Raw genomic sequence first — 26,611 nt, forward strand, 5'->3', positions numbered from 1 at the left:
TATGCAGTATTTGAAACGGTTGTCTTTCATCCAAGTATGAAAGGTTATTTTTAACCTTATGGCTTTTGACATTTGGTATAAGGAGGTGTGTGTGTGTGTGTGTGTGTGTGTGTGTGTGTGTGTGTGTGTGTGTGTGTGTGTGTGTGTGTGTGTGTGTGTGTGTGTGTGTGTGTGTGTGTGTGTGTGTGTGTGTGTGTGTGTGTGTGTGTGTGTGTGTGTGTGTGTGTGTGTGTGTGTGTGTGTGTGTGTGTGTGTGTGTGTGTGTGTGTGTGTGTGTGTGTGTGTGTGTCTGACATAAGAGTTATGACCTGAGACATTATTCACTTCTGGAATCATCCCAGGTATTGAAGGAGCTCACCCTATTTTTTGTATTTATCTGCTGTGTGATTTTTAAATAAATGTCTTATAGATGAAATACACTAGCATTGGCTGTATTGTGGCGTATTTCTGTTTTTGTTAAGACGAAGCTGGACGCCAGGCAAGTCCACTCTTAATACCCTGGCAAAATCTGGTTGTTGGCATGGCTTACCACCGGTGGTAAAATGCAGATACATTGGTATGTAGCAATTGGGAACATAAAATGCGGAAAGGTCAGGCTCACAATGGAAACCGAGTAATTCATTCTCTGTGATATGAGGCAAGAACTTTTAAGAACCACCACCATCATATGGCTTAATTCAAAAGGCCACATTTCAGGTTGCAAATGTGGCTAGCTATCTGGACTGAAGACACATACGATGGTTGTTGCTGCTGCTGTTGTTGCCTGTGCAGATCTCCTGTTTCTAGCAAAGGAGCTGAATAGATTTCCTCTGGCTGTGGTGCTGACAGGCCGGCCTTGCTGTTCCTGGCAGCGGCTAGTGGCCGGCCAGCTAAAAGTCTCCAGAGACATCTCCCTGTCCTTCAGCGCTATCCTTTTACAAAGCCTCAGTAGCTTAAAATCCATACTTCCCCTCTCTGATGACGACCTGAAAATGAACACAGGAAAAAAAGATCCTCGTTTTCATGTGTCTTGTATGCCGGCTGTCAGTGCTGTGTTGAGATCAAAGATGGCTGTTGGATATAAAGGTATCCGTTCTCTCAGCGTTTAGGTATCGCTTGCTGCACCTGCTCCCTTTGAAGATCTCTTTTCAATGAATAAAAGAATGGATATGACGTTTTGTTGGTGCTTTGCATTTCAGTATTCCATTTCATATTCTTTTTCATAATGCAGTTTTCTTCTGGGCAGTTCTTTCTTTCTGCCTTTTTACACTATGATAGGTTGAACCCTCTTTGTTGTTCTGTGTGCACCAGACATTCTATCTCTTAGGCTGTCAGTTCATCAACATGTACCGTAATTCTTTGTTATATTTATACCAAAGCAGCCCTTTCATCTCATTTTGACAGGTTTCTCTATTACTTGCCTTCATGTCATGTACGCATGCTTCAGCAAGCACATGAATGAAGTCTAGAGAAGTGATCTTCACATATCACTGCCAGCCTGCCCTATTGTTTGCCTCTCTATCATACGATTCAAAACAACCTCAAGACAAGAAAAGCTCACGGACCAATAAGATGTATGGATAATCATGGTCCAGATGCTGGGAAATGCTGTAGTTGTGGAGCCAATTGATTCGTAAAACGTCTGTTCATACAACACTTAATTCTTTCCACCATGATGGAGGGCGATCTGAACCCTTTCCTGAAGAATGCTTTTTACACCGGATGTATTTTGTTACAAGCTGTAAACGTGGTGTCTTGTGTGTTTTAGGCCCTGCTGCCCACCAGGCGTTGGTTCAACACCGTGTTGGATGACTCTCACTTGGTGGTCAGCTGCCACCTCTCCAGTCTCGTCCACAGAGAGAAGGAAGGACACCTCTTCTGCCAGGTACAACACAATAGCAGACACAAATACACTTGAAATGATTGTATGCTGAAATCAAACCACCTCTGCTCTGTTTTTCCACATGTAGAAGTGACTCGTATTGTTGTCTCCTCTCTGTAGTTGCTGGACATGCTGAAGTTCTACACAGGTTTTGAGATCAGTGACCAGACAGGAACTGCCCTGACGGAGAAAGAGATGACCACTCTGCACTATGACAAAATCCTCTCTTTGCAGGTAAACACTAATACATGGATAAGGACCGACATGCAGTGGCATTAATCAGCTGCCTGCTTAGTTTCTGTTGTTTTAAACACAAAGTATTCAGGGTGTTCTTCATATAGTTCTTCTTTATGATGGAATATTTGGCTTCAATATAAAATGATACAGGCAGTGACCAAATTAAATGTTTATACTTGTGATAAATGATATGTGTCTTAAGTCGGTATTGTATATCTATCTATTGCCACACCCGACACTGTTGCCATGTTTCCTAATACTTTTTGAGAGGCTTTATCTTGGTTAAGGCAATGCAGTAATAATGAGTACCGTAATTTTCGGACTATAAGGCGCACCTGAATATAAGCCGCAGCAGCTAAATTGAATGATGTGTACATATATAAACCGCACTGGACTATAAGCCGCAGGTGTTTTAATGTTTAATTACCATATGTAAGGGTTCGTGCACAGAGGGGATTGTCGGGAAAGAGATGGCTGTTTGAGGAAGCTCCCATTTATTAACATTTCAACAAACAAGTTGCATATTTGCATAACGTATTCAAGTGTTACCATTTAGTGCAATAGTAGCTACAGAACATGTGCTGTGCTGTGTAAACTGTACTGTATCACATAGCGTTTCAGACACACAAACTTTTCAACTTTCAAACTTAAACGGTGCGCTCCCAGCGCACGTACCGGCAGTGATCTACAGCAGTGGTTTTCAACCAGTGGTACGGGGACATACTGTCTCGCTCTCGTAATGTCTGTCTGTCTTGCTCTCGTTCTGTCTCTCGTACCACTCTCGGTTCCACTTTTACTTTTGCGCGCTACCTGTCTCAGTCTTCTCCGGCCTCCAGCTTTTCCTGCTGGAGCCCGCCGCTTAAAGGTGGGGGGCGCGGACCGGCCATAGAGCCCATAGAGTTAAAGGTGGTGGACTGTAACTTGTAAAATCCATAGATTTAGGAGGTCCCCTAGTGGCCGTTAGCTGTAAAAATCCATAGATTAGCCGCACCGTTATATAAGCCGCAAGGTCGAAAAATGGGGGAAAAGGCGCGGCTTATAGTCTGAAAATTACGGTAATATGTTTTAATTGTGGTCTGTTTCTGGAAATCAGCCTGATTGTTTTGCTTTGTGTTTTGTGTCTTGCAGAGAGCAGCATTTGCTCATTTCCCTGAGTTGCAGGACTTTGCTCTGTCCAACGTGGCAGCAGTAGACACTCGTGAATCCTTGACCAAACACTTTGGGCATCTCAGGTAAAGCAGAACACCATGAATCCATCAGTACAAAAAGCAGATGTGGCGTTAAACCTAAAAAGCATTAGCATGTGTTTTTTTATTTGATCTAAACGGACTATATGATGTGTAAACATACTGCATATAAAACCTTGTGTTGGTTCACCCTTTCTGCTTTTCACCATTCTGCTTCATATACAAGTACTTCATGTACGAGTGTACTTTATTTCTTTAAAAGTGTCCTCATAAAGCACTCTCAGTGGCCAAGAGTTCCATGCTTTGAAACCCTCCAGCAGATGATCTGACCTTTTTTATTTTAGGTTCTTTGGAGATCCAGAAATTACAAACCCCAGTCAGAGTAGAAGCGCCCCTTCAGACGTCCTATCTGGGCACTAAGTAGCAGTACAGCATCAGCACCGTTGCTGCCTGACTTCCCTGCTAAATGGCAGCTAGTGAGCCCTTAAACAGGCAGCTGGTACCAGCCAGAGAGAGAGGCACGCCTCATTAATTTAATCGATTTGCAGTGGCTTGAGAATAAACTGTCTGAACAGCTGTGTTTGTCAGATCCTATTAGCTTGCCAAAGAGCTAAAAAGCACCCTCGCTTTGAACTAGCCTGTGTGTGGGATATTTAACCTGTGTACATGCGTGAAGGGGAGTAAAAAGACATTGATTTAATTCTAACTTATAATTACTTTAGGGTTTCTAATCCTTCTTGTCATTTTGATGTTATAATGAACATTGACCAAAGCTTTTAGAAGGTCTTTAAACCACCAATGTTTTAGCTCTACAACAAACTTAAACAAGTAGCTGAATACTTGTTTGTTTCGTATGTTTTGTCATCATTTGTCATGATTTCTCTGACCGTGTAGGAACAACATACATTGCCTCTTCGCATTTGATGTTTGCATATCCATCACGTCTTTTTAACTTCTTTAGTGGATTATAAATTCTTAAACCCCAAACGTAGTTTCTTTGAGTCAGGCAGAGGGTTATGAGCCGCGCTGAGCTGAATCAGGTAAAGATTTGAGCTATACCATCTCATGCATTTCAAGAGGCTCTGTTCCTTCTCCCAGAATTAGGGTTTTGAATATAGCAGGAACTGCATTGTTCCCTGCTCCACAACTGTCACCAAAGCAGCTCCTGGGTAACTCCAAATATGCCGATCAGATTTAACGAGGCACTTTTCATCCAAACAACTCATGCTAATGCCAGTTTATTCCAGCTGCTCTACCCACGGGCTAAGCTCCCAGTCACCCGCCGCTCTGAATTTATCCGCTAAGTCCCCCAAACACACAAACGCAGCATTATTGCTTAGTCTGCCCACACATATACACACCCATTCTCTATCTCACACACACACACACACACACACACACACACACACACACACACACACACACACACACACACACACACACACACACACACACACACACACACACACACACACACACACACACACACACACACTTTCAGTTACATAAAACATGTTAGTATGTGTGAGTGTCATTTCAGGCCAAAAGTGAATTGACTACATGATCAAAGAGTATGCAGCACTTTGTGAAATGCTGGCAAAATTGAAGAGAGTCATCAAAAGCAAAAAGAAAGGATGTAATTGGGTCTGTGGATTAGCTCTTCAGCGTGGTACTGTCATTGGAAGGGCGTTTGGATTTGATCGATTACGCTTCTCATTTAATCCTGGTTCCTTTTCTGACGGCTTTATGTAAATAGGTAAAGAAAAGAAAACATTGGGAAAGCATAAATGTCCTCAATACTTAGCAGATTTAAGCTGCCGGGAAACACATTTTTGTCATGGGCTCTTTTTTTCATGTTGTGTGTTGCTAGTTGAATAAAACTGCCCCTATTGGACTAAGAATTACATTCAATTGACAAAAATACACTTTAGCTAAACAAAATGGCTTTTAAATAGCTGATCCAAAGTCTGAACAAGAAGCCTTTGGGTTGTCTAGTAAACTTACTGTAGACCAGTTTCTGTCATGTCCCCATCCTTACCTTACCCTGCCCCTAGCTCAGCTGTCAGTCATGACCTGGACCAGTCATTTCCATTACTCAGAGCGAGCGCTTGTGCTGCTCTTATTTTGCTGCTAAGGCAAGGAATGTCCACATGACCTATGCCAGGTCATCCACTGAGCCACCAAATTGCTACATTGGCAGAATTGCCGCCCAACTGCCCCGGCGCGGCATCACAAGTAGCAGAATTGATGCACATTCACGGATTCAGCCGGTCAGGGCCACGTGTGGCTGTCCAGGGCTGTCACAATGTGTCCAGGCCCTGTCCTTCGTTGTGTACCAGACCCTGCCTGTGTCACAGTGTGTCAGCCTGATTAAAACAGGTCTGTATGCAGAGAGCCATGCCTCAGCTTTCTGAGAAGGAGATGGGCTTTGATTTTCATAATCCTGTCGCATCAGTGCTCCCCGGCCCCTTAACACACACATGCTGACAGAGCAGGAGTGAGTGTCAAAGCAAACACAGGAATTGCTTTGTGCCGCAGTGCTAACAATCACAAAGAATTTGATAAGCCGGTGTATCTTCACACATAAAGTGGTGTTGCTGTAGCCATTTGAAATGTCTTTCTGAGAAGGGGATGTAGTTTTCTAAGAGAGAGGCTGAACATGCAGTTTTTTCTTTTTGGAAAATGCAATGATACCACAACCAAATGTTGTTTTAGACATCAGATGATCTCTTTCTCATAATTAATCTTCACCATTGTCTTTGGAAACCAATTAATTACATCTGCTTGTTATCATCCTTTATCTTCAATAGTTTTTCAGCTGACTAACCTCTTGTTTCTCTTCTCCGTAGTCCCAATACACTCCACCAGGTGGCCTCGTATTTGTGTCTGCTGCCAGAGCTGCCTGAAGGACAAGACACCACCTATGAGAAGGAGGTTCTCCTTGAGCTTCTGGTAAGTGCAGTCATGACTTTAGTTTAGTGTCTGTTATACAATGCAAGTCTTAGACTTAATAGTGGAAGGGTTTCCCTTGACTGTGACCGTCCAGATTGATGCCTTTAACTCTAAAATAGACAAACAATTTTTTGGACAAGCATGCACCTTCATCCCCTAAAGAGACGGAGGTTGACCCGTCATTGTCTCACAACATCCTGTTTGCATTGGGATTTTATAGATTGTAGAGATAAAAACAAGTGTGACCCGGGTGGAAATGCAGAAAGGTACCAGTGACATATAGCGTGTACATTTGGGAAACCTTATGGCAAACCAAAGTTGCAAAATGATTATCCACAATCATTTTTAACAGACAATATGCTACTTTTCTGTACATCAAATATATATATTTTTTATCCTAGACCATATTTATTACCCTAGACATTTATTTATTATATAGAAATACTGTAATTGTATAAGGGAATGAAGCAATACTTCAGGCACTGTGTGCTTGTCAACCGGCCTTACAAAGACTGCATAATTGGTATTGGTGCACCTCTACTAAGATGCTGGTGAACAGTTATTTTTCAGAACAATAACCGGCCGGTCAGCGCTGCGGCATAATAGGTTTTGTGTTTCTCAAAATTAAAGTCATTCAGCCCTTGACCTTGGAATACGTACAGTATCCCCTCTTCACTGCCCGTCCCTCTTGAATTTGCCTTCTAATCCAATTACTCCCTTATTTGGGCATTTGTGTGTCGTAGGGTAAATTGGAGGAAGTGCTGATAACATAGAAATACATTTTTTTCCTTACTTTTTTTATATTAAAAAAAACTATAGCTAGTTTTGATTGTCCTCTCTCGTTCCACTTCCCCTTGTTTCCCCAGTTTGATTTTTTTTAAACCCCCCTGGGAAACTACTGAAGTGTCCCAGCAGACACTCACACATTCGCTGTAGACCTCTTCATCTAAGTGGGTGTTTCAAGGCTGTCCTGCAGTTATTCATAATTACCCACTCAGACCCTCCCCAGGTCCTTTTCAGAGAAGCGATGGAGAAAAGCCATTTCATAATTATCTGATTAGATTGTTGCAGGAGACAATGTCAGGGGACTCATTTTTGTGCGCCTGAGGTTGCCCCCAACAACCAACATCTCTGAACGAGTGGGTTTAAGCGGAAGGGCCCACAGGGCTAGAACTCTGCCAACAAGGTAGCAAAAGAATTGTGCTTGCTCCAGGGGAAATAGCCATAAATCTGCTTAGGGAGAAGGGCACATTGTTTTTGAGAAACACTCCTGCTGTTACACCCTAGCCTGTGTTATGGCTTTCATTTCCTCTGGAGGTACCGATGAGCCGATATGTATTCTGATGTCAATAGTCCTCCCCTTGACATATTAGATATAATGTATGTGTGCAGAAGTGAATGTATTAAAATAGAGATTCCGCACACAAGACATGTTATAAAAAGGTTTCATGTAAACTAGTGATTTACCGTGGGTATGATGTAACATATTGTTGAAGTGACCTGGTTTTTTTTTTTTTCTTTATTCCATGATATGTGTTCTAGTAAGGGAGAAGATAAACATCAGGGACAATGAAACATGTGTAATTCATCTAATTTCTCTCTGTCTCTCTTGCTGTCTGCCACACACAGGTGTCCCGTCATGAGCGCAGAATCTCTCAGATCGAGCAACTTAACCAGATGCCCCTTTATCCAACAGAAAAAATAATCTGGGATGAGAACATTGTCCCGACAGAGTACTACTCAGGCGAAGGTGTGTGTTGCATCTTTGAAATGTGATTTGGTTTGCATTACTGTGCCTGTTTTAGTCTAGGAACACTAGAGCACACATTCAAAAATCAGTTTGTTTGCACCCACACCTTGTTATCTCTTATCCCGAGGGCACTTATCTGGCACTTATCTGGCACTGAACTGGCATCTCTCTCGGGAATCCTCTTTAGTTGTCAAGGTCACCTTTAACAACTCTCGGAGCACAAGCAAAAGCCCTTAAGCTTATTACGTTGACTGTAACATATAGACATTTAGCCTCTGTAGAAGCAACAATTCAAACTGTTGACATTACAGATGTTGCTTCCTAAAATGTTGGTCATTTTGTAATTGAATACAAACACAAATGATGAACTGATTATTGTAAGTGTGTGTTATTACTCAATGTGAATAATGTTAACTCTGTCTCTTTCTATTTCTCTCTTTGTCTTTTCAGGCTGTCTAGCGCTACCTAAGCTGAATCTCCAGTTCCTGACCCTCCATGACTACCTGTTGAGAAACTTTAACCTGTTTCGTCTAGAGTCCACCTATGAGATCAGACAGGACATAGAGGATGTGGTTTGGCGTATGAAACCATGGTGAGGGCTTTCTACAGAAACCTATCTTTCTTGTATGCTCATATTGTCAATATGTAGGGTAAAACGCTAGGAATAAAACACTATAGAGGAAGTGGTTAAAAGTTCATGTGCAATAAAATGAGTTTGAATAAGTGTAAATCTTATCATATACGAGTTAATAGGATTGTCGCACACTGATAAACATCTTTGGTTTCTCTTTCCAAGTAGAACAAATCTCTACAGCACTCTTTATAACATCTTTTTAACATCAATGAATAAAGGTCCTTATCCTGTGTCCCCCTTTCATTTGATTAAGTGGCATTGCGGATTGATAATGTTTTATTAAAAGACTGTGGTATTTTGTAAACCACATTTAAAAACTGCATGCTTAACATAATACGTGCTCCCATTATGTCAACTTGTTTGTTGTTCCTGAAAAGTAAATAAGTAAGCAGTAGTGCCATGTGCTGCCCTAAATCCAACTGATATCAATCTTGACAACAGCCCACAGCGCTTGTCTCACTGCTTGTCGTGTCTGTCCCTCTACGCAGGCAGTCGGAGTACGGCGGAGTGGTTTTTGGGGGCTGGGCCAGGATGGCTCAGACCATCACCTCCTTCTCCATAGTGGAGGTTGCCAAGCCAAACATTGGAGAGAGCTGGCCGGCCCGTGTGCGAGGGGACGTCACTGTGAATCTGAATGTACAAGATCATATCAAGCACGAGTGGGAAGGTAAAATGTTTTGTCGATACTTTTACTGTATTTGAACCAGTTTTTATGAAGGTCTGCCCACCATTTATATTGCTATCCTGCATTCTCAATCTATTTATAGTTACTCTAATGGGAAGGGAGAATTAACAACAACATATTGATTACAAAACACATCCTCACACACTTCATGCTTATTAAATCTGATTACCCACCATTTCATTTAGACCTGCTACACATTGTCTTCCCTCTATATTCCCTTATAGTGTCTTGTAGCAGTCCTAGTAAGCCGTTTATAACCACCATAAAGTCTTCCCTCATCCCACTGGGCCTTGACTCATGACCCTCACCTGCCTCATGTCTCTGTGAAGACATGCTATTTCTGGGTAGCCTCTACAACTGAGCCGCTTTGTTTTATTTTCTGATCATTTTCCTCTCCGTTTCTCAATGTGGCTGATAAGGGCACTGTAGATAATGTTTACAGTAGCTTGTCAGCCTTGAAAGACATTGATTCACTGGGATGCACATAGATGCCCAAGGAAGCCTGTCGGCAAGCTGACTGCCATAGCTCTCTGGAGAAAGATATAGGATATATTCATACACTAATGTATGCCAATGGGGTATTGCAGAAAGGAAATGGGCTCTTTCAGTGGGCAAATGCTGTAGAAGTAAGGAAGTGATAACTGGCTAAAAAAAAGTAAGCCTAATGTATTCCAAAATTCTTAATTTCCTTCAAACCCAATTGTATGGTTTCATTTTTTTTGGTGTAATTTCAGTGAAGGAATGGTGTATTTCCTTATAACCAATAGCTCTTACCCCATCATAATTAGAGCATCATGTTTTATAGATCAGGCTAATGCTGAAAGGGCGCTTTCTCTTGCACCTCCACTCCCTGTCACTTCTCTTTCTCCCTGTGTGCCCTCTGCCCCCTCTCTGTCTAAAACCCTTCTTTTCCTTTGTTCTTTCTCTCTGACCCCTCTGTTCATCCCTTTTCCCCGTAGGGCTGCGGAAGCATGACGTTTGCTTTCTGATCACGGTGCGCCCTAACCTACCCTACGGCACGCGCTTCGACCGGCGCCAGCCCTTTGTGGAGCAGACTGGCCTGGTGTACGTGAGAGGCTGCGAGGTGCAGGGCATGCTGGATGACAAGGGTCGCGTCATTGAAGAAGGTATGATCCTGTGTGCTCCTGCCCGCATACGCACGCACACACACACAGACACACACAGACACAGACAGACACACACACACACACACACACACACACACACACACACACACACACACACACACACACACACACACACAGACACACACACACACACACACACACACACACACACACACACACACACACACACACACACACACACACACACACACACACACACACACACACACACACACACACACACACACACACACACACACACACACACACACACACACACACACACACACACACACACACAGACACAGACACACACACACACACACAGACACAGACACAGACACAGACACAGACACAGACAGACACGCACACGCCAGTGACACATGACATCCACCCACCCGTCAGACCTTCTGTCTCCCCAACGACAGATCCTGAGAGAGGGTCATTGTTGTCATGGTGACAGTCACATTGAGACCTGACCTGTTCACATTAACATTCCATTAACCTGAGGTCGACAGCAACACCTGAGAGATTTGGACCCTGCCCTCTGCTTCCTTTATTGGATTTAAGGGAAGTGTTGCATTGGCTATACAGGGATTCACTCTATGCTGAAAGAGAACACTGATTGTGCTCTTTCTACAAAGTTTAGCCAGTTCTATTTCTAAGCTGTCGTATTTTGCTAAAATAGAAACATTCTGTTTTTGTCCACGTGTAAGGAATCCCTACATATCAAATTTAAACTCATGGTCTTTCCTGGAAATTAAAATATGTTTATACAGCATCACAACCTCCTCTGTTTCACCGTCATGTTCTTAACCACAGCCCAAAGCATTCCCTCTGAGTCGTCGGTTCACCTAAGTTAGTTCGCAGCCCTGCTATTCTAAGCCTTTGCTTTTGTCCCTGTCAGAACATGTGTCCGTGCACTGAAGCTCCCTTTCCCCTATCCTCTCATTTGTTTGGATTAAATATGCAGAGGGCAGGGCTTTCTAACTAGACATGCAGCCTGCAGGGAACATGCCCTGAGATTGTTGGCTTGGTTAAACTTTCAGATCCCCAACGGGGCTAAGTGGTATCCAAGGTAACTGGGTGGATGGGTTGGACATAAATCATTGGGCACTTGAAGGTGAGATGCAAAACAATAGGGATTAAATACAGAATATTTGTAGGAAATATCAAAACAGTTAAATCTAAATGTGTATTGATTTAATCACGTACTTGTTTTAACACCCCTTGGCCCAGCTGTGCACATTGTTATTCCATGCCATTGAGGGTATAGCTTCAACCCGTAAGCTTTCATACTCCTTTTAGTAAGGGGGATTTGATCATCCACCATAGCTGTACACGTTTGCACACAGACAGACATACACATAGATGGTCTCACACACACATCAGATACCGAAGGGATTGAGTTTCACTTTCCTGCTCTGTGCCCTGCAGCGCCATACATGAATCTATTTAGACATCTGTGAAAGCTGCACTTGCTGCAGAACACAGGCTCCCTATGGGGGAAGCCTTAAGCCCGTGGCCTGTCAGTCAAGCATCTATGTAATTCCTGTTCATGGGGACTCGCAGAACTGTAGCAAGGCAAGCCAGGGTGAACTCTCCTCTAAGTGTTTTGTTTAGAATGTAAGGATGGATATTGTTAAGAAAATGGTGTTGGGATTATCTCATCTGTATTCAGTTTTCGTGTTGACATTTAGCACTTAGCCATTGTCTCTTGGTTTCCATTATACTGTTAATGTAACACCGTTCGAAAAGTATTGTTTATCACTTAATGTTGTCATTACTACATTGGTATAACACTTATTCCCCCCCAAATCCTCTGCTCTAGGACCCGACCCGAAGCCTAAGCTGCGAGGAGACGCCAGAACCTTCCGTGTATGGCTGGACCCAAACCAGTATCAACAGGATATGACCAGCAGCATTCAGAGTGGCACAGAAGACCCTTACGAGTCTTTCAACGTCATCATGAGACGCAAACCCAAGGAGAACAATTTCAAGGTCCAGACTTTACGCTAAAGCACACACTATGTTGTATTGAGTAGTTAATCTACAGAGCTTGAGCTCTGGTCCTGCCAACACCACCCTAGAGCAGAGTCCTGCACGGGTCTGATTTTCAAGACCCGCACCCGCCCCGCACCCGCGACGTGCAATACCGAACCCGCCCCGCTACCCGCACATATTGCCAATTAGTTCCGCAACCCGACCCGACCCGCATATATATATGAGCAGTGAAAACGTGCAATTATTAACACACGCAGTTGCATATTTGGCTCAAAAAGCGTGGGATGTTGGTTATTCTCTCCATCTAGGATGACACCAAAAGCCTCCCAGACGTTGGACTTCGCTCTTGAGGAAGAGTTATTGAAAATGCTGTATTCTCCGCTAGAGAGCTTCACCTCAGCCATTCAGAATGTGGTGCGCTCAGCAGCAGATAGATGCGCTGCAGAGGTTATGATTATGCGCGGTCCCTCGGGGGAGAGTTCTGAGGATTTAAACATTTAACTAAATTATTATTATTTAAATACATTTATTATGCAACACCCGCAACCCGACCCGCATCATCTTTGTTTTACCCAGAACCGAACCCGGAAAAAAGCGTCTGAAAAAATACCACCCGCAAATCACCTTTTTTGCGGGTCACCCGTCGGGTACCCGCGGATACCCTACCCGATGCAGGACTCTGCCCTAGAGTGATGTTTTGCACATATTACACTCTCTTGGGTGTTGTAGCTGTAAGGTTGGGCTGAGATTACCACCCACTCAAGCCCCCCCTCCCTCCCTGATCCCAATGAGAGACACTTCTCACTGGATATTCATGTGTTGTGTACCCCAACCTCGCCCTAACCTTTAAGAATTCTCCTGTGGCAGCATGGCAGCAAGCCATCAGTGTATACTAATAAACCATAGTTTATTGTCAGTATAACATAGAGGTGCCAACAGCAGAGAGGTTAATATATGTAGATGTTATTGCAATTAAAAAACAGGTCATACTAAAGTTATCCATGTAAGTGTGTGAAACTTTTGTTAGATATACCATCTGTCTTTTGCTTCATTTTGTTCTACTTATTTTTGTTTTGGATGTTAATCGTTGCAAAAAACTCTTGCTGTTTATCACATTTTTTTTTGTTGAGAGCCTCGTATTGCTGCTTTGTCAAAACTGCTATTTCTAATTCAGCGCACGCATTACCGTCTTTCACAGACGGGAAAATAACAGCTTATTTTGAAGTGTTTATTTTTTTTAATGAATTTCAAATGAGCAGGAACTAATGGGTATTCAGGAAACATTCTTCTCCATCTTTGATGTGTGACATAGATAGAAGTAAACGCGTTCCCCTACCCGGTGTTTGATGTTCAGGGTATTAGACAGTTTGCAGTTCATTAAAATATAATTGACAGACATACAAATTACCTGCTGTCCCATCAGCCCACCACAAAGCTATTCTTATCCAGCTAAAACAGCTCTTGTGGGAAGGTTGTGTATTGTCTGACGAGGCCCACATTTCTCTGTCTCTTGGTTTTAGGCAGTGCTGGAGACCATCAGAAACCTGATGAACACCGAGTGTGTGGTCCCAGACTGGCTTCACGACATCATCCTTGGCTATGGCGACCCAGGCAGCGCCCACTACTCCAAAATGCCAAATCAGATCTCCACGTTGGACTTCAATGACACCTTTCTGTCCCTGGACCATTTACGATCGTGTTTCCCTGATTACACCATCAAGGTCACCGAGGACGACCCCGAGCTGCAAGTCTTCCCGTTCAGGTGAAAGTCAAACGTCCAATAATCACATCATAAATATAAGTGTTATTGCTGTTGAATGACCTTCTTCAAAATAAATGTATAGGCTAATTACCATGCTTAGATACGGTTAATAATATATATTGCATTATAGCATATTATATTTGACTCACCTTCTTCCTTTTGCTTTACCAGAATCAAGTTCCCAATCTCCAAAAAAGCAGAAAAAGGGAAGAAAAGAAAGACTGATGAACCAGAGGAAGACCAAAGTGAAGACAAGACCTTGATCGTTGAGCCCTTTGTCACCCCCAACCGCGGGCCATATCCCTACAACCAGCCCAAAAGGTGAGAGGTCACTGCGCAGATTTAGTCCTTAACCTTTTTTACCTAAAATATACTATACTATTTTGAGTATAAAGAAATGGCATTAAGTACTAGACAACACTCATTTGATTTGTTTGTCTCCATGGTGTTTCGCAATTAAAGCTGCACAGCAAATATTTGTTTGCTAACTATAACACCAAATAATAGCAAATTAAAGATTCATCTTGTCGTGTTTGAGCATTTCCGAATTACACTTTGATATTTAAATCTTGATATAAACAACACGTCCATGGGGAAGAGCTGATTTAACAATCTTTAAAGATGCAACACAAATAATATTTGGAGCATCTCTTTAAAAATAGTGAAAGAATGCTGTCAAGGATATTCAGTATTTCCAACTAATTACAAGATGTATTAAAATAAGCAATGTTCATGTTTTACAGGAACACAATTCAGTTCACTCCTACTCAGATTGAAGCCATTCGGGCCGGGATGCAGCCAGGCCTCACCATGGTAAGCATTCAAGACAGAGTGTACACACATAAAAACAATAATCATGAATATCTGGTTTTCATGAATGTGTAGTCACCCTCTCTATTTATGTTTGGTAGATGATTGGATAGCAGTACAGATAGGATTAAACTTTAGTGCTTTGTCTCCAACTGTATTCTTTAGGTAACAGAATAAAATGAGTTTATAGTTGTGGACTAAGAAGCCATGTGTTTAACCCATCCTATATCCAGGGGTGCAGATTCCACCTCACTGGTATACATATTTGTAACTATTAATCTTTGAGATAAGCACCAAAGCAAATTTCCTTCACCAGTAAATATGCTGTTGTAAGGTATCTCTATTTCCATCACTCTTGTGACGTGATGACACATTCCCCTAAAACCGTCTCTGTCATTTTGGCACTGCTGATAACATAGTCAGCCGCACCTAAAATGACACGTATGACAGCTATGGAGTCTATACACACACATCCACAGCTCTGTCATTCCAGCCTGCTATTGTTAGCTGAAGAAACACACACTGTTCTGACCAAAGTGATTTTGGTGTGCTTGATTGATGTGGTAGTTGCAAAAGTTATTTATTATGCAGCCAGCAGAGGAAAGTAGGCTATCATCAGAGTCGTAAAACAACTCTACATGCATGCCTTTCTCCGCTCCTCTTTCTCTCTCACCCCCTCTAACCTTCCATCTTGGCATATGTCATTCGCAGCCATAACAAACACACACCACCTCGCGGTCTGCCTAGCTTGGCTTTCATGTAGAGCTCATTATCATCCGATTTATGCCGGAATATCTAATTGTACCCACTATTTTTGTTGAAATTACTCACCTGAGATGCCCACGCAAAGACCAACCCCGTTTCATGAATATGTATTTAGTAGATGAGATGCTGTTCGCCCACCAGTTCAGTAACTTTTTTGCTCAGTTTCATTATCACGGTGACCTGTATAAATAGATGAAGTGCTACTAGCATTCAAACAACAAGTACAGAAAGGGGCTAGAGGAAAAACTCTTGCCTCCTGTATCTTTTTTTCCATTTTCAGTATCTCTGTGTTTTTGCCCATCTGTGCAGTCACTGTGTGTTAGCATGCCAGGCAGCGCCACAGCCTTGTTGCATCGTGTATCTGAGCACGGCTAGCGATGGAGCACCAGCCTAGCCCGTTCTGACATGCACATGGCCTAGCTGTCACAACCACTAGGGTGTCTCCAGGGCAAGCGCCTATGCAATGTGACCTTACTTTGGGTTTTTGGCTCATATTATCTTCTGCTTCTTTCTGTCACAAAATGGATTTCTTTTCTCACACCTCCTTCTTCATTGGTTCTGTGTCTCTAGGTTGTTGGACCACCAGGTACCGGAAAGACAGATGTTGCCGTTCAGATCATCTCCAACCTCTATCACAACTTTCCTGAGCAGAGGACCTTGATAGTCACACACTCTAATCAGGTTAACTCACCACACACTACGTCTACACCCCAAAGAAAAAACGTCTCCTCTAAAAGTTTCCCTAACACCCTGTTTGAAAAGCCGTGCAGCCGTCTGGAGAATATAGAGCTTGTACTCAGAGCTGCCCATTAATCAGCCAAAAGTCATATTCAAACCATAGAGGGAAAATTAAAATCTAATCTCCCTTGCGACCCGGACTTTCCTCAGTATTTAATCATAAAGTAATCTGCTGTTGTTTTACAGCAGTGGAAGCTTGCCAAAAAAACCTTGGCCACAAAAAGCAATAGCTGGATGTAATGATGAAAACCTAATGCAATCGTTACACTTTCGATTTATATTATTGATACAGGAATAGACATCTTCATCATAGCATGAGAAATACCTCAAATATATTATAAACTTCTGTATGAAGAATTGGACCAGATGAATAAAGAAACTGAAAATCCATAAGGGTTGTTATAAACCATGTCTATGAAAAAAGCACTCACAAACACATATTTTCTCTGTCTGAACATTTTTTTGTTTTGTTTCCATGGTTCATTCTTCATCAGGCTTTGAACCAGCTGTTCGAAAAGATCATGGCTCTAGACATTGACGAGCGCCATCTCCTGCGTCTTGGCCACGGAGAAGAGGAGCTGGAAACTGAGAAGGACTTCAGCAGGTGAGGACAGCCAGGGGCAGGTGGCGAGAGCGCGCGCACACACACACACACACACACACACACACACACACACACACACACACACACACACACACACACACACACACACACACACACACACATCAACACACACTGATAGATGCACCTAAACAAACAGACATGCCCATGTGGAAATTAAAACCAATTGAATGTATACCTGAACTATCTTACAGACTCAGGGCTCGACATTAAGGACTGCCCGATGGCCCGGGGCCATCTAGTATTTAGCTCGGGCAATGAAGCCTCACCTGCTGGTTGCCCGATCGGGCAATCTATTATGCCAGTATCATGCAGCTCGCGGATCCAGTAATGAGTGACCCGACAGTGAAACTAAACATATCTATAACTAGTTACGGTAGTTTGAGAGGTAATTAAAATAGCTACGTGTGATATTCTAACCTGAAGTGTGTGTTTTGTCCGCTCACGGCTGCATGTGATCATGCAGAGCTGTTTGTCGACTCGTCAGCAGCAGCTGATCTCTCTCTCCCGTCAGATTAGACTTCACTCGCGTGTATGTCCATATCGATCAGATCCAGCTAGTTCTAGCTAATGATATGACGCCATTTTGTGTTCTTCGCGGATGCGCTCGGCTCCTCTCGACTGCTGCTTGGGTCTACTCGGTCAGCTTCCAGATGAGGAAGCATTCGTTCGACCAACTTACAGTAGATAACATTACAAACATTTTTAAAAGGGGCCATAATAGTGTAAATAATGTTTTGTTTTGGCAGTTTCAACCGAATGTAATGTTTTCTACTTTTTTAAATCTGGGAAGGCATTTGCCTTCATCAGATGGAAAGTGTCTTGACCAACAACTTAAGTATTTCTTATAGCTACACAAACAAGAACAAACAAACGTGAAATGAAGAATAAAATTGAAATTGTACAATATAATATTGTGGTGGTTCATCTTATAATTCAGTCTAGAGAATGCACCAGACAGCATCTAAGACCTGCAAAATTCTAAATGTTCTAGGGGGAGGCCCCCCAAACCCTTCGTGCGTCATTTCGTCCGCGCGCATTTTTCAGGGCAATCTCTATTGGCCTCAGGGCCATCTGTAAATTAGCTTAGATGGCCCACAGGGCCATCTCCCAAAATCCTTAATGTCATGCACTGAGACTTATATTATAGTTAACAATTACCTTTACAGCTTGATCAAAGCAGTCAATACACACAAATGCATCCCAGCTGCTCACATACATAATTAGTCTGAGCAAACACAATGACAGCGCTACTCGATACTCTCATATGCGAGCCATGGACCTGGTTTATCTTCATTAGACATTGAAGGCCATTCCACCAGTGTAAGTGATCTCTCCCTGCAGCCCTGCACTCAGAGGCTGTTCCACTTGCTCTGCTCTGGACCATGTAAACTCACCTCATGCCCAATGGTAGTAGGAGGAATCTTTTTAATGTAAAAACAAAAGAAAGGGGTTTGCTATAAATTCAACAGGGAAATCGCTATATGTATTGTGGGGGAACCTTCTGAAGCAATTGGAAACAGGAGCTTTGATGGCAAACACTGGTGGTTTATTTGGAGTTACGGCCGGAGCATTTACAAGACAGGTGGTGTGTCACGAGTTGACACAGCGGTTGCCAAACCAATTCTGAAGAACTCTTCTGCAGCTCGAGGTTTTAACTAGTTCTGAGTGTAATAATCAACATTCTTCATCAGTGAGACTAAAGCAATATGGACCCTGAATCTAACTAGAGCTCTTGTCCATAGAAAAGAGTGTGCGCCAGGGAACCTTCGTCCCTGAACAGTGAACTGCCTCATGGCGGCTTGTGCTCCGTCATAGACTGGCAACAACAATGCGCCCAAGCTGCCCCTCCTTAAGAGAGATAGCAGCAATACCCAAGGCCGTAGAACTATGCCATGGGAAAGGAGACAGTGAGAGGAGAAACTGATGAACTGTGTCAAAGCTTGTATACCTAAGCAAATTATTCCCCAACAGTTCCTCTCTTTTTATCAATTTGATAACCTAAAAAACTATTTTAATAATAATTTGTTCAATACCCTAATAAATAAGGTTCTTTAGAAAGGGTGTAGGCGTTCTACACAATCTTGCCAAGGGAAAGGAGACAGTGAGAGGAGAAAATTATGAACTGTGTCAAGCTAATTATTCCCCAACATGTATTTTAATTTCCCATGCTCCATTAGGCCCTTTTTAATGAATCAACACTAAGACAAGAAAAATACATGAATAAATGCACAAGGAAATACATAATTACATGAATAAATTATTTCATTTCAGGTTTAAAGACCTTTTTTAAAATGTTTATTTAGCTCAGGTCAGGAAAAAGCCCTCCTTTACATGAGGTGGCCACATTCTCTGATTGTGATTTTTTTTAATTGTATTTCCTACACCCTAATGGACACACAGTGCTGCTATTCTCCATGTAGCACAGGTGGCAGAGCCAACAACAAATGGCTTCAGACAGGAATGTGTGTGTGTGTGTGTGTGTGTGTGTGTGTGTGTGTGTGTGTGTGTGTGTGTGTGTGTGTGTGTGTGTGTGTGTGTGTGTGTGTGTGTGTGTGTGTGTGTGTGTGTGTGTGTGTGTGTGTGTGTGTGTGTGTGTGTGTGTGTGTGTGTGTGTGTGTGTGTGTGTGTGTGTGTGTGTGTGTGTGTGTGTGTGTGTGTGTGTGTGTGTGTGTGTGTGTGTGTGTGTGTGTGTGTGTGTGTGTGTGTGTGTGTGTGTGTGTGTGTGTGTGTGTGTGTGTGGCCTTGAAGGATAGTGACTCAGTCCTTACTACTGAGACATAGTGAGATGGGGTAAAGAGATGCTTGGAGGCAGTGCACTTTAAGCCCTCACGATATACTGGAGAAACGGAGACTATCTCAGATATCCAAAACATTTACAGTTCTTCATGACTGCTGCTATATTTAAAAAAAACATTATCAGCCATGACGTTTTTTCTTTTTCTTTTTTTTTGCTAGCAAAGCTTTTTACCAGGAACCTAGATATAAATAGCTCAGTGTCATTTAATATTAATTAAGTTTTTGTGCTGGTACTATTTAAAGTTTCCTCATAACCTACATTGTTAATTACCACTTATCCATCTGTGGCACTGAGCAAATTGTACCCTATAGCTCTTAGCAACACTTCCAGTGGAGTAAGGGAGGGGTGATGCATGTCTCTCATTTAGCTATACCCTGTGTATGACTCCTGCTCACTATAACTGTATGAATAGCGGGGCATGGAGTGGGACTGGTGTCTGCACATTGAAGCAGTCTGTTACATACTTAAATTATGCAGCAACACTGACATAAAAGAGCTTTTGCTAGCAGCATTTAATATGTTCCCCCTGCCTGGCTGCCTACTAACAACATGCAGACTCCACACTCCTTCCACCCCACTGACACCAGTGAGAGGAGGGAGCCGGAGAGTTTTAATTAACACTGTATATGAGATGAACGCCCCCCGAATGCCTAGCAAAGGCAAAGCTGCAGCACCATCCATTAACAATGCCTCCCCTGCATTTGATGATGAATTCTGAGCAGTTCTAATGAGAATGCATGTTTGGTTCTTTATAGAGGAGACCTTCACAAATGTGTATGTTCACTTGTAGACAGCTTGAATCTTTACCCCACGGTAAAACAAAACACATTTGTGCACCTCTTTTTTTGGGTTTGGCATGTAAAGCTGCTTCACAGCTGTGTGTCTATTCTGGGTTTTCTGTCTAAGTAGCTGAATTCATTACAGGTTCGTCATCCTGTGAAGCAAGGTCACTCCAAATGTTATTTTATTGTATTCAGGCCAAAACGGCAGACCTCTGTGTCTTTCTTTGAGTCATCTGCTGACTGAGGATGTTTGCAAAGGATCTTAAAATAGAATTAACCCTGTGACCCCGCCCACTTCCTGTCTTCCTGTGTGCTGCATGTCTTGATACTGCTTTAAAACGGTATTAAGCTATACAAAAGAAGCATGAATGATGGAACCTAAACAAACCGTGTGCACTCAAGAACAATGATGCCCTCTTGAAATCTATGTTCTCTTTTAGGTCGTATTTACAGTATAGTTTACTGTTGGATGCTTTGCTTACGGACTATTCCACAAACACAATAAACGTAACCAAAAATCAACAACACAAGAAGAGAAGGAATGTTTCCAAATAATATCAAAGTGTAACCCCACCTTTGAAAAAAACAAAAAACATGATTTGATTATGCGTACACTTCTATAAAGAGACGGTTTAAACTCAAACATTAATCTTACTACATGGTATCATTCTTCACATAGGTCTATCTGTCCCTCTATGAAAAGGTAAAGGTGTTTCAGATTCTTGACTAACAATGCTGTGTTGACTGTCTCCAGATATGGTCGAGTAAACTACGTCCTAGCCAGACGCCTGGAGCTCCTCAGGGAGGTGGGGAGGTTACAGGAGAGCCTGGACGTCCCAGGAGATGTTTCTTACACCTGTGAAACAGCTGGACACTTCTACCTCTACCAGGTAAGAATATAACGTGGTGTGTGTTTATGTTTCTGTAACAAGCTGAGACATAAACTGTAATAATGCTATACTTCCTTTTCACCCACTTGGCAATGTTTCATATCATGTAAAAATATTCCATCGGGCTCAAATAAAATCGGTAATTGAGGTTGAGCAGAACAAACCTTAGAAATTGGATATTAATATTGATTTTTAAAAGAAAGTTCAGGGGATCCAGGAGATTTTGCTGAATGAATTACAATGGATGTGTCCCTCTCTGTCCATGCCAATCAGAACGAAACATTTTTAAAATATTCATTCCCCAGACTTGCTGCTTATTTTGCCTAGGCTACAATTATCCTGAAACGGTCTCAGCCCTCGCTGCTTAATCCTGTCACCTAATTATCACTGTCCTCTCAGGCTGCAGGAGAAATGCCACGGCAGACAATTACTAAGGTGCACCCCCGTTCGTCTTTAGAAGGGATCTAAAAAAAGACATTATAGACAGTTTCAACATGAAGCAGTGCAGCGCCTGCCTAGCTCTCATTTTCAGGTGTTACCAGGCTCAAGTTCAAATCCAACCTTACATTTTTTGTAAACTTACTTGCTTCACGGCAGTCATATTAGACCTATATTGTAAAAGCAGTGTAAAGCTCCCAGTCACATAGTTTGGAGTGGTGGTAATAACTCGGTCTACCCAAGCTCCAGTATCAGGGTTCATTTCTGATCATGTTCATGCTGCCATTTTTGCACTTTGCCAGGAATCTGTCAGTTGCCTCTCTCACACACACACACACACACACACAGACACACACACACACACACACACACACACACACACACACACACACACACACACACACACACACACACACACACACACACACACACACACACACACACACACACACACACACACACACACACACACACACACACACACACACACACCACTGTGGGTCCTCATTAATTTGATATCGCATAGAGACTGGACTCTCAAGTTTCTATGTTTATCTTAGCTCTGACGACTGGCCAACAATCTAGTTCTTTGACATTTGAAGATGTAAATGTCAAGAAGACGTTGGAGTAGCAAATCTCTGATAATGAGCAGACTTCTCTGTCAGTAATCAATGATCAGAATGCACACGTGTAGACATACTCAGGTTGCGATGGTGATCCTAATAGTCCATATAGACGTATACTTAACATGTAACTAAGCTGGTCCTCTAGCAGACTCATTAGTGTTATCCATAATGTTGTTTTTCATAGTGGTATTTATAGAACTAGGCTACCCCGCTGTTTGGTTGAAACTGGGTTATTAGTTGCTCAGCAGGGGCTCCTTTGTACAAGTGAGGCTATCTGTTCTCATTTGTGTATTCTTTTTGCTATGGTCAAATAATTAAAGGGAAAATACAGACTGAGCAGAGCCATGCAGAAAACGCACTGTGTGCACAGACAACATTAAGGCAGACAATAATCGACTCAGACTCATGCATACAACAAGTTTGGTTCTATTGGAAAGCCATGTTTGTCTTCGTGTCAACATACAAAACATATATAGAAACCAAACCAAAAAAGGTGTGTTGGCATTTCTAGCAATCAGCATTCACAAACTATAACACTGGGCTTTGTCTCTCAACATTCAGAGGGTAATGTATGTGTGCTTTGTCTACCCATAACAGGTGATATCTCGCTGGGAAGAGTACATGAGCAAAGTCAGGCCAAAGCAGAGCAAGGAGGTGGAGGTGCAAGCTGTGGCGGCACACTTTCCCTTCCACAAGTACTTCTCCAACGCCCCTCAGCCTGTGTTCAAGGGACGCTCATACGAAGAGGACATGGACATCTCAGAGGGCTGCTACCGCCACATCAAGAAAATATTCACCCAGCTGGAGGTAAGAACACGGTAAACTAGTCCGCTCGCTGCTGAGCAACACCCAGTGGGATGTAAGCAGGTTCATTCAGTGTAATACGGCAATTTGATTTATAGAGCGCATGTACCGTTTAATTCAATGCACTACAGCAACAAATAACATGCACAGAAGCACACATTAACTAAAGGTTAACGTATATTTTACGCAAACACACACACACACACACACACACACACACACAGGCTACGCTGGCTGATGATACTCGGACTATTTGCCATCTGTGTGTCCAGGTGTTGCACAATCTCCCATCTACAAATAAAAGGCCTTCCTGTCCACCCGATGACATGTTGCTGAAGTTTAGAAGTGGTTAGCCATCACATGTCCCTTTGCTTTGTTTAAAGTTTGAATCATTATCAGTGATGCAAATTAGTCGCTTTTCGGCGCCTCCCGCTTTTTTAACGCTGATTTGGGTGACTTGTGTAATTCGCGGAGAACCGAAGAGTTTTCGTTTTGGGGGTGGGGGGGGTCCGTCCGTCCGTCAGTCCGACTAACGGACAACTTTTCACTTCAAAAAAGAAGAAGAAATCTAGACCGCAAAATAATTAAACAAGCGAGTGCCTGTTTTTCCTGGCCAAGGGCAGGTTCCTTGAACACAACACGAGCGTAACGTGTCTTCACGTGGTATACGTCTCGTCGGAAAGGAGTGTAGACTAGAGTGCTGACGGAGAGCACCGGAACGCCGCTCCAGCTCTTCAAATATTGCAGTACCCATAAGGAGCCGTACACACCGCAGTGTTTGCGTGGCTTTCTTTAGTTGTAAGCACAGTGGCGATCTGTTGTTATTAGCATCTGGTTAGCTAGCTATGCTAACGAATTTAAAGAGCTTTTCTACAACCAGGTGGAAGAGAGCTCTCTCCTGAGAGGCTCAAATAACCTCAGCTCAGTGAGGTTAGGCACACCTTGATATGATCATTATAATTATTAATGAGACATTAGAGTCTAAATGAAAAACAGGTATAAAATGCAATATGACAGTAACAAAAAAGTTGTTAAAAATAACAAGAATAGAGTTTAAAAGGGGAGTGATTTGTAAAATATCCCCCAAAAAAAATCTGCTTACAGTTCTGTTTCAAATGGGTGTTGAGATGTATCCATAGATCTCTTCATGTTGCTCTCAAAGTGCACCAGATTGATGCTTTTAACTTCAATATTTAAAAAAAAATCTTCCCGAGACCCCACTAGAGGAGGTTAGGTCCCCCCCACTTAAATCATGTTCACATGGATAGGATACTATACATTTGCACACATCTTGTGTCCATATCTTTCTGCCACAACCATGCACGTGCGTGCGTGCATGCGCGAGTCATGGCAAGATATCTGGATTAAGAGGTTGCTTTTTCTTTGCACAGCATGAAAGAAAGGCCAAATTAATGGGCTGTGATTTTTGTTTTTTTAAGCAGTTCAATAATTTGTACGGCCCTCGGAGGATGTTGTAAAAATTGAAAGGAAAAAGGTTCCCCACCCCTGCTTTAAATAATAATAAAAACCCTTGATTTATAACTTAACATCTCTGTCTCCTATTGATCAGAGTATATTATAAAGAATAGCCAGTTAATTGAAGCATTATAGCGCAGGCCTTTGTCAGATGGTATATTACGCTGTTTTTTTTCTGCTTCGAATAGTTCTCTTTTTTCACCATACGTGTGTTTGCATCCCTGATTATATAAGATACCAAGCATTACTTGTACTGTTTAATTGTCGATACGATTGATGACCCCTTTTTAAAAAGATAAGCGTAACAACAAAGCGAGCAAGGCAATTACTGCTTATCTTTTTTTACTCTCCCTGTCACTCTTTTTCGCACTCGTTGGTACTTACAAACACACGGCCGAATGTGTTATTCTCCCTTCTCAGCCCATCCGGTGTTTTCTATAGGGATAACAATAACATTTCAGATTTATGGGAACACCAAGAAGGTTTCTGAAAAGCAATAAAGAAGTTATTGGCTGGAGGTAATATCCCAACACGTGTGGCGACCTTGATTTATCTGGCTGGCCTCTGTATCACTGCATCACAGCACCTCTCCCTCCTCCCGCTGCCTCACCCTTGCTGCAGTGAAATCTGTACACCCATTAAGAGGAACTGCTGTCTGTGGCGCACGGTAGACAAGGCAACGTTCTGCTGAATATGCTTGTCTTGTCTGACTTTTCAAATGTAACAGCAGTTTTGAATAAGCTGTCATACGAATATCCAAAGAATGTATTTCTAGCCAGCAAAGCATTGTGCCTGCTGGGTTCCTCCAGTATACACGTCTCAAGTTTCCTGCAGACCCACCACATCTTTACCGCTATTTACTCTTTTTCCCTCTCTGCCCCCGCTTCTCAGTTTCAGTAAAACCTTCCCATCTTGATTTCACCCTTCAACCGCTCTGGAGCCATGGGGGTTAAAAATAGATCTCATCAATATTGCATGTTTTGATCGGTTTAATATTAATGCTAAAATAGTAACACATCAAATATTTATACCCCAGTGCTGTCCGAGTCGACTTCTTCCTTTCCTCTCTGCCTTCCATACCACTACACAACTAGTGTGGCAAATGGAAAATAGCGCGCATGTTTTTTGTTTACCCGTATTCCCCTTCTTCCCTCACAGCGTGGCTTTCAAAGTGCCGTGATATTGGACCTCTGAAGAGAAGGGATTTGTCGTTTTTCAAACTGGCCCTACATTTTTCCTTCCAGTATAAGCTATGTAAGACAATCTGTGCTAAAGTGCTCCTCACGTTGCAGTTATTGAGCAGCTAACTACACCCGGTATACTCTCCTCAGAGCAGCCCTGTGGCTTGCTGACCTCTGTTCACCTGCACCTGGGGAAAAGAGACTGTTTCTAATGGGAAAAGAAAGCAGGGGGATTTTGTTAACTGTATATTTGATAAAAAGACAAGTTACTTGCCGATCATTTCATCATCTTTTATGATTCTCTTGTATATGGGAATAAAGGGTATCAAAAGTGAAGGTGATTTGAGCTATTATAGGTAATAAGGTTAAGTCACTTGAATTTAAAACACTTAAATTTTTTAAATGTAGGTAGACGCAACAATGTGTCGGTGTTGTATCTGATTATTGAACTCTGTTTTAGAGGTGGGATTATTTCACCCG

At 42.5% G+C, this 26,611-nt stretch overlaps 1 protein-coding gene across 2 annotated transcripts in view; it reads left to right on the forward strand.

Annotated features, from left to right (window-relative positions):
• The window catches only part of aqr (aquarius intron-binding spliceosomal factor), a 54,431-nt gene that overhangs the window by 6,442 nt on the left and 21,378 nt on the right, over positions 1–26,611 (forward strand). For both annotated transcript variants that reach the window (XM_079693030.1, XM_079693031.1), the window contains exons 12-27: positions 1,748–1,864; positions 1,982–2,095; positions 3,227–3,330; positions 6,135–6,237; positions 7,867–7,987; positions 8,438–8,579; positions 9,110–9,288; positions 10,266–10,433; positions 12,265–12,434; positions 13,958–14,199; positions 14,371–14,520; positions 14,943–15,012; positions 16,345–16,455; positions 17,007–17,116; positions 21,471–21,606; positions 23,268–23,477. In XM_079693030.1, coding sequence (XP_079549156.1) covers positions 1,748–1,864; positions 1,982–2,095; positions 3,227–3,330; positions 6,135–6,237; positions 7,867–7,987; positions 8,438–8,579; positions 9,110–9,288; positions 10,266–10,433; positions 12,265–12,434; positions 13,958–14,199; positions 14,371–14,520; positions 14,943–15,012; positions 16,345–16,455; positions 17,007–17,116; positions 21,471–21,606; positions 23,268–23,477 — 2,247 coding nt within the window. The remainder of the gene's footprint in view (positions 1–1,747; positions 1,865–1,981; positions 2,096–3,226; positions 3,331–6,134; positions 6,238–7,866; positions 7,988–8,437; positions 8,580–9,109; positions 9,289–10,265; positions 10,434–12,264; positions 12,435–13,957; positions 14,200–14,370; positions 14,521–14,942; positions 15,013–16,344; positions 16,456–17,006; positions 17,117–21,470; positions 21,607–23,267; positions 23,478–26,611) is intronic.

The sequence above is a fragment of the Notothenia rossii genome (assembly GCF_949606895.1).
Source record: "Notothenia rossii genome assembly, chromosome: 7".
Lineage (NCBI taxonomy): Eukaryota > Metazoa > Chordata > Actinopteri > Perciformes > Nototheniidae > Notothenia > Notothenia rossii.